At 49.4% G+C, this 16444-nt stretch overlaps 1 protein-coding gene across 1 annotated transcript in view; it reads left to right on the forward strand.

The window, feature by feature from the left end:
- The window catches only part of SVBP (small vasohibin binding protein), a 38399-nt gene extending 22573 nt beyond the window's left edge, over positions 1-15826 (forward strand). The window contains exon 2 of the mRNA XM_068241602.1: positions 15585-15826. Coding sequence (XP_068097703.1) covers positions 15585-15674 — 90 coding nt within the window. The 3' untranslated portion in view covers positions 15675-15826. The remainder of the gene's footprint in view (positions 1-15584) is intronic.
- Positions 15827-16444: the final 618 nt, after the last annotated feature.

A 16444-nucleotide genomic window follows, 5' to 3' on the forward strand; every position in this document is an offset into this window, starting at 1 on the left:
CCTGCGTGCGTACTACTACTGCCTACTACTACTACTAGTCACCACCAAGTCACCACCAACACAGACTTTATTAAAGTTTACACCCTTTCCTGCCCTCTTCTACTTATTTTTTTTACTTTATTTGTATAGTGCACAATGACTGGCAGAGGTAGAGGAAGAGGGCAAGGCAGCCATTGCAGGAGCCACTGCCAGCAGCAGCAGGTCTGGGACTGGTCCGCCGCCAGCCACTGACCACAGGGAGGAGGGAGCAGAGGCGCAACAGCAGCGTGTTGCGCCCATCTTTGAGACGGGTCGTTGCCCACGGCCCATTGGGGAGAGTCAGGTGCAGGCTGTGGTGGAAATGATGGCGGGGCAGGAAGCCACCTTTTCCAGCCAGGCCTCCAGCACCAGCGAGACTAGTGCCACCAGCACTCCTGTCCGCAGCAGGCCTCCACCAGCGCTTGAGGCCATGGTCACGGTGACCCCATCGACCAGCCTGCCCTTAATGAGCACGTTCTTCTCCCCTGAGACTGTGACCATGTACAGGAATGTTTGGCAGAAGTATGAGTTGGAGATGATGGGGCCATCCGAGGAGGAGGAGTTTGAGGTGCAGAAGTTTGTTGTTGGCACTGAGGAGGAGGGGCGTGAAGCAGGGGATGTTGGGGTAGAGGAGTTGGTTGAGTCGGGCTCACAGGATTTGTTTGGGGTTGATGATAATGACTTGATAGATCCTTCCAATGTGCCACCAGTACCACCAGCACAGTTGGTTGAAGGCAGCTCGTCATCGGAGGAGCAGGCGTCTCTGGCGCAGAGGCGCGGCAGCAGCAAGGCGGCCAGCACAGGGCGTGGAAGGCAGGAGCCACAGCCTGCTGCTTCAGTCGCTACCACCACCCGCAGCAAACCTCTAACTACAACCAAAAAGGCACAATCCTCCAAGGGCACCCAAAAACCCCAGCCCTCAAGCTCAAAGAGCAGATTGAAGTCCCCAGTTTGGCGGTACTTCACCAAGTGCCCAGTGGACCCGACCCGTGCAATTTGCAACAGTTTCAATCTCAGTCTCAGCAGAGGTCGCGATATCCACAAATTGAGTACCTCGTGCCTGCAGACCCACTTACAGAGCAGACATTTTGAGGACTTTAATGAGTTGGAGAAGCTTATGCAAAGTGGTGCAGGCAGTGGTCAGAGCCAGACAGCCACTGCACAGATTTCAGCAGTAGCAGCCGACCCTTCTGCCCATCCAGCAGCAGCAGCAGCCCCTCCTGCCCATCCAGCAGCAGCAGCAACTCACTCCCCCCTGCCCCCCCGGGCAGCCAGTCCTCAGTGGCCTCATCAGCTCCCTCCACAGGGGCCTCCCCATCCTCCCGTGCAGGCAAACACTGCCAGACCCTGCTCAGCGAAGCATTCCCCGGTGTGACCAAGGTGCTGCCTCCCGCCCACAGGTGCATCCGGTTGCTGAACGGGTTGCTTGCCCGGGCCATGTGCTCCCAGCTCCTGCCATATTCCTTGCAGGAGGGGAGTGACATCAGAGCGCTGCTGCAGGTTGGGATCCCGGAGTGGCAAGTCCCCAGCCGCCACTATTTCTCCCGCAGGGCGATCCCAGCACTGCACCGCTCTGCCATGGAGAACGTGGGCAGCGCGCTGGATCACGCTGTCAGATTCCTGGAGCAGCCGGTTTGGAACAGAGCGCTATCTGTCCTTTATGGCCCACTGGGTCAGCCTGGTGGAAAGCCCGAGCGAGGAAGCAGCAGGTCCATCCTCGGGCGCAGCAGCACCAGTCGCCCACTATGTGGTGCCACCGCGCGGGGTCAGGGGAGAAGCAGCAGCTCCCACCGCCAAGCAATCCTGTCTCTCCAGCAGCGTGAAGGCCCGCCACTGCCAAGCGCTGCTGGAGATGAAAAGCCTGGGGAAGAACTCCTTGACGGCATCCAAACTGCTCCGTTACCTCAGGGAGCAGGAGAGGACGTGGCTGACCCCCAGAGGCCTCACTGTGGGATTGGTGGTGTCCGACAATGCCGCCAACCTGCTGTCTGCCATCAGCAGTGGAGACTTGCTCCACGTCCCTTGCTTGGCCCACGTCCTGAACCTGGTGGTGCAAAAGTTCATGCGCACCTACCTGGGGATGGAGGAGCTGTTAGAAGCGGCGCGGAAAATTGTGCGCACTTTCCGCCGCTCAGTAGCTGCCGCAGCAAAACTGGCAGACATCCAGCAGCAGGAGGGCCTGCCACGACACTGCCTCATCATAGATGTGCCAACTCGCTGGAACTCCACCCTGGCGATGTTGGAGCGGCTGGTTGAGCAGAGGAGGGCTGTCAACCGGTACATCTATGATGCCACTGTCGCCGGCAGCAGAAGCAGCACCACACTCCAGCTCCTCACCAACGCGCAATGGGGGCAGATGCAGCAGGTCTGCTTGGTGTTGGCTCCCTTCCTGCAGGGAACCAACCTGGTGAGTGAACAACGGGCATCTCTCTGCCAGTGGGTGCCCTTTGTCTGCTGGACAGGGCACTTGGCGATTTGGTGGATTTGGGAGAGGAGGCCCTGAAGCAGCTGGAACAGCAGCCGCCTGCGCAGTCCACTGCTCCGCAGGTATTTGAGTCCCTGGAGGAGGAGGAGTTGAAGGTGCTGGACATTGCTCCTGGGGGGGGGACATCGGAGCGCAGCAGCAGTGGTGCGAGGGTGGAGAGAGGAGGAAGAGTCTCAGGGGCAAGAGGAGGAGGAGGAGGACGCTGACCCTGATGTCTCTGTTAGACGGTCCACCCTGTTCCCCATGGCAGCGCACATGCTGCGATGCCTGCGCACAGACCCCAGGGTCAAGCGGATGCAAGCGAGGGAGGACGCCTGCATCAGCATGATCCTGGACCCACGGCTGAGGGGGAGGTGGGATCAGTTTCTGCCTGCCAGAGACCGTGAGCAGCGAGCAAGGGAGTTGCAGGAGATCCTTGTTCGGCGACTGGAGGAAGCCTTCCCCCGCCTTCCACTCCCTCTGTCCCTGTCCAGCAGCACAGCAGCAGGTGCCTGCGGCCAGCAGCAGCGCCAGGCGCCCAGGAGACCTGCTGTCATTGACGCAGGCGTTCTACATGAAGGTACAGCAGCCAAGAGAGGAGGTGCGGGCAGCAGCCACCTTCGGTGAGAGTCACAGCCAGCGCATGATCCGGATGGTGGCCGACTACATGGGGTCCTTCAGAGGGCTTGACACTGGCAGTGAAGAGCCTGTGGACCCCATGGAGTACTGGGTGGAGCGCTTGCACATCTGGAGGGAGCTTGCGCAGTACGCCCTGGAGGTATTGTCTTGCCCCCCTTCCAGCGTGCTGTCTGAGAGGTGCTTCAGTGCGGCCTGTGGCGTGGTCACCGAGAAGCGCGCTCGTCTGTCCACAGAGGGCGTGGACAGGCTGACATTTTTGAAGATTAACCAGGCCTGGATAGAAGGCACGTTCCTGGCACCTGTTGTCGGCGAAAGGAGAACATGAGGTGCCTGCCTGGGAATTACAATACATTGCCTGCTGCCTGCCATACGTGACTCCTCCTCCTCCTGCTGGCCTGCTGCATTGATTTACCTATGAATTTATTTATGTATTTATTGTATTTCTACCTGACTCCTGCTGCTGCTGGCCTGATGCATTGATTTACGGTTACTATGAATTTATTTATGTATTTATTGTATTTCTACCTGACTCCTGCTGCTGCTGGCCTGCTGCATTGATTTACCTATGAATTTATTTATGTATTTATTGTATTTCTACCTGACTCCTCCTGCTGCTGCTGGCCTGCTGCATTGATTTACCTATGAATTTATTTATGTATTTATTGTATTTCTACCTGACTCCTGCTGCTGCTGCTGGCCTGCTGCATTGATTTACCTATGAATTTATTTATGTATTTATTGTATTTCTACCGGACTCCTCCTGCTGCTGCTGCTGGCCTGCTGCATTTATTTACCTATGAATTTATTTATGTATTTATTGTATTTCTACCTGACTCCTCCTGCTGCTGCTGGCCTGCTGCATTGATTTACCTATGAATTTATTTATGTATTTATTGTATTTCTACCTGACTCCTGCTGCTGCTGCTGGCCTGCTGCATTGATTTACCTATGAATTTATTTATGTATTTATTGTATTTATAAAGCGGCAACATATTAAACCGCCCTCATTTTCATCCTGCTGCTGTCAGTGGTCCCACCGCCAGAGTCCACACTATGCATTGCCTGCTGTCAGTGCCACACGTCACTCCTCCTCCTCCTGCTGCTGTTGTATTTATCCTGCTGCTGTCAGTAGTCCCACCGCCAGAGTCCACACTATGCATTGCCTGCTGTCAGTGCCACACGTCACTCCTCCTCCTCCTGCTGCTGTTGTATTTATCCTGCTGCTGTCAGTGGTCCCACCGCCAGAGTCCACACTATGCATTGCCTGCTGTCAGTGCCACACGTCACTCCACCTCTTCCTCCTGCTGCTGTTGTATTTATCCTCCTGCTGTCAGTGGTCCCACCGCCAGGGTCAACACAATACATTGCCTGCTGCAAGTGCCACACGTCACTCCTCCTCCTGCTGCTGCTGCTGTTGTATTTATCCTGCTACTGTCAGTGGTCCCACCGCCAGGGTCCACACTATGCATTGCCTGCTGTTAGTGCCACACGTCACTCCACCTCCTCCTCCTCCTGCTGCTGTTGTATTTATCCTGCTGCTGTCAGTGGTCCCACTGCCAGGGTCCACACTATGCATTGCCTGCTGTCAGCGCCACACGTCACTCCACCTCCTCCTGCTGCTGTTGTATTTATCCTGCTGCTGTCAGTGGTCCCACCGCCAGAGTCCACACTATGCATTGCCTGCTGTCAGTGCCACACGTCACTCCACCTCCTCCTCCTGCTGCTGTTGTATTTATCCTCCTGCTGTCAGTGGTCCCACAGCCAGGGTCAACACAATACATTGCCTGCTGCAAGTGCCACACGTCACTCCTCCTCCTGCTGCTGCTGTTGTATTTATCCTGCTGCTGTCAGTGGTCCCACCGCCAGGGTCCACACTATGCATTGCCTGCTGTCAGTGCCACACGTCACTCCACCTCCTCCTCCTGCTGCTGTTGTATTTATCCTGCTGCTCTCAGTGGTCCCACCGCCAGAGTCCACACTATGCATTGCCTGCTGTCAGTGCCACACGTCACTCCACCTCCTCCTCCTGCTGCTGTTGTATTTTATCCTGCTGCTGTCAGTGGTCCCACCGCCAGGGTCCACACTATGCATTGCCTGCTGTCAGTGCCACACGTCACTCCACCTCCTCCTCCTGCTGCTGTTGTATTTATCCTGCTGCTGTCAGTGGTCCCACTGCCAGGGTCCACACTATGCATTGCCTTCTGCCAGTGCCACACGCCAGACCTCCTGCTGCTGTTGTATTTATCCTGCTGCTGTCAGTGGTCCCACCGCCAGGGTCCACACTATGCATTGCCTGCTGTCAGTGCCACACGTCACTCCACCTCCTCCTCCTGCTGCTGTTGTATTTATCCTGCTGCTGTCAGTGGTCCCACTGCCAGGGTCCACACTATGCATTGCCTTCTGCCAGTGCCACACGCCACACCTCCTGCTGCTGTTGTATTTATCCTGCTGCTGTCAGTGGTCCCACCGCCAGGGTCCACACTATGCTATGCCTGCTGTCAGTGCCACACGTCACGTTTTTAGTTTTGTTTTTTTAAGTACACCTATTTCAATGTGAATTCCCTTTAAAAAAACACACACAAAAACCCCGAATTCGCAAACACGAATTTTTACCGAATTTTGAGCCGTAACCCCGAACCGAATATGAATTTGAACCGAATTTCGTGGTCGAAGGCGAATTCGAATGTCATGCGGACCCGAATTCGAATGTACCCCGAACCGAATTTTGGTACATCTGAGCATGCCTGTCTACTAGTCCATCGCATTGCCGTTGGATCACAGCATGGTGCCTCCCAGCCCATCACATCACCCGTGGAGCCCAGCATGGTGCCTACTAGTCCATCGCATCAACAACAACAAATAACATTTGTAAAGCGCTTTTCTCCCGTGGGGCTCAAAGCGCATAAGCATGGCTCCGACCATCGTGGTACAGAGGAAGAATTTTATAAGTCTGGAAATGCCAGGCTAAACAGGTGGCATTTCAGTCTGGATTTGAATAGCTCCAGGGATGGTGCTGTCTTTACTGGGTGTGGCAGGGAGTTCCAAAGTGTAGGGGCAGCATGACAGAAGGCTCTATCTCCAGATTTTTTGAGGTGCACTCTGGGAGTGACCAAGTTTATAGAACTTGCTGATCTGAGGTTGTGAGAGGTGTGGTGCAGCTTCAGCAAGTCCTTCATGTATCCAGTGCCCAGATTGTGCAGGGATTTGAATGTCAGCAGTCCAATCTTGAAGAGTATTCTCCATTCTACTGGTAGCCAGTGCAGTGAGCGAAGGATCGGTGTAATGTGACAGTGGCGAGGCTGGTTTGTTAGCAATCTGGCAGCAGCATTCTGCACTAATTGCAGGCGACGCAGGTCCTTTTGGGCATCACCCGTGGAGCCCAGCATGGTGCCCCTATGGTGGGGTTGCTATTGGTTACGGGCATCAATATGACGTTGGTTGTTCTGGGTAACGGGTATCGATATGATGTGGGCATCTGGTTGGCTGTTATGGGTAATGGGCATTGAGATGACGTGGAGATCTGATTGGTTGTTATGGGGTAACGGGCATTGATATGACGTAGGTATCTGGTTGGTTGCTATGGATAATGGACATCGATATGATGTGGAGATCTGGTTGGTTGGTTGCTATATGGGTGATATTTTCCCAATTGTTGATGGATTGAATTGTCTTCCTGCCATTGTTACCTCACTTCCTAGTGAACAGGAGGAATCTGGAGGGAGGAAGGAAGGTGGTGTTCTTGGACAGGCCTGACTTCTGCTGACAACATGTCCCCGTCTGCAGTATAGTCACATTGCAATCTATAAATAGGCAGTCTCTGGCCGGGGATACGGGGGTGGTTGGTTTTTAGAGGGCTGTCATGGCTTCTAATAACATCTATCACCATTTTCTCTTTGCCTTTGTGCCCTTTACCCCCCAAATACCCTGGAAAAGTCTCCTCTGTTCGGGTTATTGTACTCAGCCTATCGTCTGAGCTGTGTGACAGACGCAGGGAGCATGAGAAACGCGTGAGGAGGGGTGAAGTCCATTTGGTTGTTTTTGTTTTTTTAACACAGTTTGTCTTACTTTTTTGCCGTGTGTGTGTGTGTGTGTGTGTGTGTGTGTGTGTGTGTGTAGTATGTGTACCAATATATGTTTTGGTTTCAAAATTTTTATTGAACATTTCAATAATAATGCTATAAGCATAAGTACATGTAAGAAAACAATGATGCATCCCACACAGGGGAGCAAATAGCATCAATCAACATAGGCGCTTTGGGGTCTTCAGTAGCTATGAAGCTTCTTTGTATTGAAAAGACCTGGGGATGTACAATCAACATTGTAAACAGAACAAAAAGATCCTATAGATCTGTGGCAAGCAGAGCCACAGACCTGCAGTCTTGAAAAGGTTATAAGTGAGAGTATAGGGAGAAACCTCTCAACGTGCCCACCCAGGCCCACAAGAGTGGGAAAAGGAGAGGGTGATGGGAGTAGAAGAAGGAAAGGGCCGCAAATAACAAAATGTCAGTATGGAGTGAGCGTTACGGTGTCTAAGCCAGGAAGTTGTATCCAAGGGTGCCAAATATGTAGAAACATTTTGCATGTTTCATGCAGGACACTAGTAAGTTTCTCATTGACCATGAAATCTGCACTTTGCATTTACGCAACATCTCCAAGATCTGGCCCTTCCTGACCCCAGACACTGCCAAACTCCTTATCCATGCCCTCATCATCTCCCGCCTGGACTACTCGAACACCCTCTTGACAGGCCTTCCTCAGAACCGCATTGCCAAACCATCATAAGCGCAGCAGCCAGGCTAATCTACTCCTCCCACTGTTCTGTCTCCACGACTCCCCTATGCAAATCCCTTCACTGGCTTCCAATCTGCTTCAGAATCCGCTTCAAGATTCTATGTTTGGCCTACAAATCTATACACAAGTCCTGCCTGACCTACATCTCTGACCTGGTCAGCAGATACACACCTGGCTGCCCACTTCGCTCCTCCAACAACCCCCTCCTAATCACCTCACGTATATCGCACTCCCATTCACGTCTACATGACTTCACTAGAGCTGCCCCCATCCTGTGGAACCTTCACCCACTGCCCATCAGGCTTGCCTTCAACACCTTCAAAAAAGCTCTCAAAACTCAGCTCTTCAAGGATGCCTACCCCACCTCGACGCTGCCCTAACTCTCTCTGCTGTGAACCCTTTTGAAGCACCCCCCTCCTCCTTTCGTGTAACCACCCCCACCCTCTAGATTGCCTCTGGCAGGGCTCTCTTCTGTTGTGTATCGTACTTGATTGTGCACTCTACCCAGAGTATGTGAACTTGTATCATTGCCACTACCACTCCACTGTATGATCTGGCATTGTATTACTACCGGTAGTGTGTTGTGAATCTTATTGCTTATTACATGTATTGTTGTATCTATTATTACCTGTATTGTGCTGTTTTTTTCCCCCAGTTTTTTGCTATAGTCATTTTTGTGGATAGAAAGATAGGCTAGTTTGTTCTAGTTCTCTGTCAAACTGTTTTGCCATGGAAAAGTGCTTTTTTGGATAGTGATGAAAAGAGGGACTGTAGTAGGCGAAAGGTCCTGCTCCATTATTTGGTCAGTCACAGGCACTGCCACCATATATAAAACATGGGGCTTGATTCACTATGCCTATCATGCTGTAACTGCGAGGTAAATCTTCTTACGATTGTTAAATTATCAGCACTTCCGGATAACGCGAGCACAATTTGCTCGCTATTGACAATGTAGCATGCCCTCCTTAGCAACAGCCGCTCCTTCCATATTCCGCTTGATAGTGACCTATTGCTACTCCGATACTTTACAAGCCCGGTAGTAGGGGCTGCGCAACGATACGTCACTATCATGCGGCATGTGGAAGGAGCGGCCGTTGCTAAGGAGGGCATGCTACATTGCCACTAGTGTGCGTAGCGTGCCAACGCTATCGGGAAGTGCCAATAATTAACGAGCATAAGAAGATTTACCTCGCACTGTTAGGCTGGTCTGGTTTCAAAGTGGAACGTTAAAGTCCCAAGTTACAGCAGCCAGTAACGCAGCCCAACTCACAGCAATGTTAACCAGCTGAGCGGTCTGGACGAGCTCAGCTCGTCCAACACCGCCAGCGGCTGCCGCTCAGGCCCTGCTGGGCCGATTTTAATGAAATAAAAAGCAGCACACGCAGCCGGCACTTTGCCAGCCGCGTGTGCTGCCTGATCGCCGCTGCAGCGCGGCGATCCGCCGCGTGCAGCGGCGAAAGAGGGTCCCCCCAGCCGCCCGAGCGCAGCGTAGCCGGAACAAACAGTTCCGGCCAGCGCTAAGGGCTGGATCGGAGGCGGCTGACGTCAGGACGTCGGCTGACGTCCATGACGTCACTCCGCTCGTCGCTATGGCGACGATGTAAGCAAAACAAGGAAGGCCGCTCATTGCGGCCTTCCTTGTTTATTATGGGCGCCGGAGGCGATCGGAAGAACGCCTCCGGAGCGCCCTCTAGTGGGCTTTCATGCAGCCAACTTTCAGTTGGCTGCATGAAATAGTTTTTTTTTTATTTAAAAAAAACCCTCCCGCAGCCACCCTGGCGATTTAATCAGAACGCCAGGGTGGTTAAATCAATGTGCTGTTCACAGTGCACACGTTGCGTTAGGGTATAACGCTGCAGGTTAAATGAAAGTGCAGCATGCTGTACGTTATACTCCTATAGAGCTGTGTTAGGCTGCTTGCACATGCGCAGTGACTAGCTACATGGCTAATTAATATTCACTGCACTGTGGTGACTGGTGGTGGGACTCATCCGGATCATCACAATGAAAGATTCGGTTCACAGTGGATGTCTGTCTGGAAGAAACAAGAACATACAGAATGTACCGTGCAGGGGAAGTCCTGTCCTGCTAGTCATTTCACCCAGTCTGCTTCCCTAGTAAAATGATTCAAATGATTCGGATCAAAGATCCGGATCTTTTCAAAGATCCGATTCGAATGATCCGAATCCTTAAAAAGATCCGGACTTCCCCTCATTATCCTGGAGCGGCTGCTTTGAAAGCCGCATAACGCAGCTCAATCTGATGTCCAACTTCAACACCACCATGCGTTGCGTTAGGGGCACGTTATGCGACCTTAACGTCCCCTAAAACGCAACGTCTTGGTGTGAAAGTAGCCTTATAGCATGATAGGCATAGTGAATCAAGGCCAAGCTTTCTTCTTTTCTGCATCCTCTAAAGCAACTACCGTAGTCTGCTGAAGTGATCAATTTAGCAAGTTTAGCAGGTACTAAGTACCACCTTGTGAGTACTTTGTATGCCGATTCCATGGCAAAGACGTTGGTGGAGCATCCTGCGATTCTCTTCCAGCCGATATGTGTGCGCGCTTTTATGCACATTTGGGGTGAATTATGTAAACCTCACTTTATACCCTCTCCACAGTTGTTATAGTAACAATCGAAGTGTGGTTTGTTGTTTGAGACATCTACTCTGTATCTGACAAAGTTAATTTTTCCAACAATTTTTCACAGGTTTTTATTTTATTTATTTTTTACTTTTTGACTATAGAGCAAGTCCAGGGGGTCATAGGTTTATATACAGTTTTTGTTAGCTGTGCCTTTACACGGCTTGGAAAATTGCAGTAAACAACTTCCATCTATTAGCCAATCAGCTTAATGATACATAACACATGGATGTATGTAGAGGACTACCATCTAGTTCATTTTGCTTGACGTGAAAATCAAAAGAAATCAGCTGAGACCTTAGAAAGGAATAGTGGACCTCGACACATCGGGTTCATTCTTGGGAACAGTTTCCATACGCCTGAAGATTCTATGATAGTCTGTACAAACAATGCAGAAGTATAAATCCCATGGGACCGCACAGCCGTCATACTACTTAGGAAGGGGACACTTTCTGTCTGCTAGAGTCAGATTACCCAGCAAGCTCATGGTGAACCAGAACTCCCAGGAGTGTGTAAGGGGCTACAAAAGTCCTCTTACTAATATGCTATGCAAAACAGAAGATGGCTTATGTCGATGGTTCCTGTGATTGTGACAACCCTAGGTTCATCTAAAAGACAAAAGGAGACCAGGAGCCCAATGGTGCAGAATCGTGCAGAGTCGGAAAAGCAAATTGCTAAGGATGTACAGTATATACTCACAAAGGTGGGTTGCAAATCCTTGAAACCACCATCAGAGCAGGCGGAAAATTAACCGTCCCCGCTCGGTTTTCCAGGTCTGTGACAGGAACTGGGTGGTCGCACTCCGGAAGTTCTTTAGGACAACTAAAAAACTATCACCTCTAAGAAGTATGACAAAACACTTGAAACAGGGTTGGAGGCGCCCAATGCATAAAAGATAGGCTAATAAGCTGTTAACCTAAGAAGAACCTAAGCATGAGAGAGGCGCTCATGCTTGCTACACAGCCATAGCAGTTAAAGAGACACTGAAGCAAATAAAAATATATGATATAATGAATTGGTTGTGTACTATGAATAATTACTAGAAGATTAGCAGCAAAGAAAATATTCTCATATTTTTATTTTCAGGTATATAGTGTGTTTTCTAACATTGCATCATTCTATAATATGTGCAGATTACACAACACTCAGCATTCAAAATGATTCTTTCAGAGCAGTCTGTGAACTAATGACCTCTCCTCTAGCAGAGAAAAAGTAAACAGTTCACTTACAGTTGAGATAATAAAAATCAGATAACAGCCCTCTCCACGACTTTGAAAGTTGTAGAGCTTAATCACTTTTTTGCATAGAGATAACAACTGGAGTTTCTTAACTCTTCCTGTACTGGAAACAATTAGACTGATGTATCTGATCTTAATGTTTTATTTCTTAGCTGTACTACACATACAAATCATAATATCATAATTTTTTTTTTGCTTCAGTGTCTCTTTAAGGCACCTGTTTTTTCACTGACCCGAGGAAGCGGGCAAACACCTGCGAAACGCGTTGCCAATTTTATGTGCTTGAATAAAAGACCTTTTTCAATAAACTGGTCCAAATGCTTCAAGAGAGGTAAGATTCTCTCTCTGTTTATAAGGTTAACAGCTTATTAGCCTATCTCTTATGCATTGGGCGCCTCCACCCCTGTTTTAAATGCAAAACAGAAGTTTGCCTTCTTAGAACAGAAGATATTCGGGGATTATTCAGGTTGGAGTGAGCTTTGAGGTCTCCCACAATGCATCACTGCTTATTATGCAAATCATCTCTTCAGCAGTGATGCATTGTGGACATCTCAAAGCTCACTACAACCTAAATTGCAAAGACCTTCGGTTTTATAGTGAACCTGAGGTGATAGGGATATGGAGGCTGCCATGTTTATTTCCATTTAAACAATACCAATTGCCTGGCAGCCCTCCTCATCCCATGTCTCTAATACTTTTAGCCATAGACCCTGAACAAGCATGCAGCAGATCAGGTTCTATGACTCAGCTGACTCAGATTTTACTGGATTAGCCATATGCTTGGTCCAGGGTTTTGGAACTCAGACACTACTTATACCAGCAGATCAGCAGGGCTGCCAGGCAACTAGTGTTGTCTACAAGGAAATAAATATGGCAGCCTCAATATCCCTTTCACCTTGGGTTCCCTTTAAGAAGACACGTCTGTATTCTAGAGAAGAGCTTTGGCACAGAACAACAGCAAATGACCTTGTGAAGATGCTGCAGGAATTGGCTACACAAATATCCATATCCCTAATAAAACAAGTCCTTTATCGACCTAACCTGGAAGGCTGCTCAGCCAGGAAAATGCCACTGCTTCTAAAATACCGGACTGCAATTTACTTTCTGTAGAAATGTCCTCTTCTCTGATGACGGCAAGTTCAAGCTCTATGCCTGAAGGAGAAGGGGTAAGACTAACAAGCGAAAGCACCATTCCGACCATCAAACATGGAGTGTGAGGGTGATGTGGGGGGGCTTTGCTGCAGGAGGGACTGGTGCACTTTATAAAACAGATGGCTTCTCAAGGATAGAAAACTATGCAGACATAAGGCAGAAACATCTCAAGAGCTCATCAAAAAGGGGCTGAAGTTTGGTCACGAGTGGGTCCTTCAAATGGATGATGATCCCTGGTGTACCTTCAAAGTTATGACTAGGCCAAGATACTGGAGTGGCCGACACAAGGCCCTGACCTGACTACAACTGAACATTTATGGACAGAACTGAAAACGTGTGTGAACAAGGAGGCCTACAGTTGTGTCCCGGTTACACTAGTTCTGTGCGGAGGGACAGAATTATTGTAAGATGCCTGTGGAAGACCACCCAAAACATTTGGCTCAGTCTAAAGGCAATGCTACCAAATATTAAGAGTGCATTTAACTTGTGACCCTCTAGAATTGTCATACAGTCAATAAAAAGTGGGATAATCTGCAGATTTATAGTTTAGTATAAAATCTGTGGAGTGCTCATAAAGTGAGTTTGAATGAATTCAGCCCAGTGCCTAGAAACGTTCTGGCTTTAGCTGTATGTATTGTTTGGTGTCATTGTTCTTCCCCCCGCAGGAGATGTCACATACTGAACGCATGAGCTGTAGCCACAGAACCGCCCTGGAAACCAGAGCTGGGTGTGGAGAATCCTGTAAACTATTTCAGCCCCAGGGCACAGGATTACCCGCTGCGGCCTCAGCTTCTGCCCGCCCTCCTTTTCACCCTCACCAGGCCTGTTCTTCCAGCTGCTCTTGCAGTGCGGGCCTGGAACTGACAATGACACTTCCCAAGGTGTTCACTGTACCATCCGCAGCACTCCACTGACAGCGACATGTTCCTACAGCGACACACCCCACTATCCATACACAAACTTTGCTGCCAATCTGCAATAACCCACCAGCCACTCCTGTATCCCAACATTTCATTCTATCAATAACCACCCCTCTGCACCCCTGCAGAAGGCTCTGTCCAGTCCCTGGCGCATGATGCTGCCCCTCCCCTTCCTCCCAGGGGCTCTGTCCAGTTTCGGGCCCTTCCATGATGCTGCTACCCCTCTACCTAATGAAGGCTCTCTTCAGCCCCTGCCCTTGTGGTACCTCCACAGGAAGGCTCCGTCTGATCTCATGTGCTTTAAAGGGAACCTGAACTGAGTAAAATTATTTAAAATAAACACATGATGTAGCTGCAAATGAATATTACATACCTCGCCATCAGTTCCTCTCAGAAGCACACCATTTTCTTCTTATAGTGATCCCTTCCAGTTCTGACAATATTTTGTCAGACTGAAATATACCAGTTGCTGTAAGTTATATATCAGCAGCTGTCAGTTACAACTGAATGTGCAAGGTAATGTCCACGTTTACCTATGGCTCAACTGGGTGATATTACAGTTTAACAGTGCGCTGACCAGGAAGTTGTTATGGGGTATTGGCCATTTTCTAAATGGAGCACAGATAATTCCATTGATCACAGCGGACAAACAGGACACAGCAGAGGAGAAAAAGATTGATGATTAGACTACATGGGAGGTAAGTATGAAGTGTTCATGTTTATTTTGACTTTTAATTTTCAGTTCAGGTTCTCTTTAAATCATACCTTTACCGAGCACCTCTCATCGGTATGTCTTTAAAGAGACTCTGACCAGTACAGCAAAGTACTTAAAGATGCATGCCTTTCTGTAGCTTGTGCTTTCCTCTTTCATTTGATGCCTGAATCGCCGTTCTACACCAAATAGTTTTTGTTAGATTTCAATTTAAAAATCGTGGCTGCCATCTTGGCTATGTTATAACTTCCAGGTCACCCCGGTCTTCTCTGTTAGAGAAGTGCATCACTGAATGAAGCAGGAAGAGAAAGTGACACGCATGGCCAATGCAAGAGGCTCCTTCAGAGGGGTCATAGCACGATTTTGTTGGAATTCGTCTGGCTTAAAGGCATGCCCATGAGAGGTGCTTGGAGTCCCTTTAATGGGTCTGCTGTCTTTGCTGGTATTGTACCCCTCAGCCCAGCACTAAGCTCTCTGGCCTCCACTCCTACCTGCTCACTTCACGGCCATTCAACAAGAGGCCCAATTATGCTTCCCATCAGTAACCAACTGAAATTGGAAGTTCAACAATATAATATATTGTGCAAACGGGATCCCTGGCAGATGTGATGAGAATAACCTTTGTATGGCCACCCAAGGTCCATGAACTGCTGAGGGTAGCCAGGTCTCCATCCACCATAAATAGCAGGAGATGGTGGTGCTAGGTCCTCTTTATACACCTCCACATGTACTCGCTCAGGTTAATTCCAGCAATAGATCCTCACCTGTATGTTATAGACATGTTCGAGCTCAGGCATGGGCAAACTTGGCCCTCCAGCTGTTAAGGAACTACAAGTTCCACAATGCATTGCAGGAGTCTTACAGCCACAACCATGACTCATAAAGGCAAATGCATTGTGGGACTTGTAGTTCCTTAACAGCTGGAGGGCTAAGTTTGCCCATGCCTGTTCTAGCTGATAGATGGCGTCCATCTTTCTGTGGTGGTGACTGGTCCTCTTTTCTCTTCCAGATCTACGCCCTGAACAAGGTGATGACAGAGCTGGAGCAGCAGCAGTTTGAAGCGTTCTGTAAACAGATGCAGCAGACGGGTGGGAAGTAGAGGTGACTGTGGCCTGCCTGGACTAGATGGACATCTGACCGCCAAGTCCCCCCCCCCTTCTCCCCAGAAAACTGCTGTACGTTTACCACTGTGCTCTGCTTCCTGTACTTCCAATCTGCTTCCTGTACTTCCAATAAAGCTTTGTGACACTACCTGATGCTCCCAGTGCTGCTGAGGCCAGAGGCCATGAAGAGGACCTGTCATGATTCCCTACATCTAGTGGCATGGGGAAGACCTTGCTTTACGGAAGCACTACTGACTCATTGCCTTCCTGGGGGGTAAGGAGGTAACCAATGAAAGCTCCCCACCAGGAAGATGCAGAGTTTGAGGTCACATTGTGTGGCTAGTTTGGCAGGAGATAATCTGGACTAGAGATGGGCAATGAGATGCTAATGATTCTGACTGGCCTGCAAACTGTATGCATCTTGGGAGTGCATTTGATTGGTCCATTAACCGGCCACATATAGTTTGAATTACATTTTCAGGCAAGCCGTAATTAGCATTTTATTGGCCTTCTGTATTCTGGACTATTGGAGACACCGGCAGTAGCGTCACCAGACCTAAGAGGGCGAGAGGTCCAGGGCTGAGGAGTCAATAGATAAAACCTCCAACTCCTAAGTTTCTGGTATGTCCAGCTCCAGCTCTGACTCCTCTGTAGGGATTTTCAGTGAGATGCAAATTTATTCATGTAGAATAATGCAAATCTTATGCAAATTTTATACAGCTTGAAAATGGACCAATCCTTGCAGTGGCAGCATTTGATTGGTCTA

The sequence above is a fragment of the Hyperolius riggenbachi genome, chromosome 6, assembly GCF_040937935.1.
Source record: "Hyperolius riggenbachi isolate aHypRig1 chromosome 6, aHypRig1.pri, whole genome shotgun sequence".
Lineage (NCBI taxonomy): Eukaryota > Metazoa > Chordata > Amphibia > Anura > Hyperoliidae > Hyperolius > Hyperolius riggenbachi.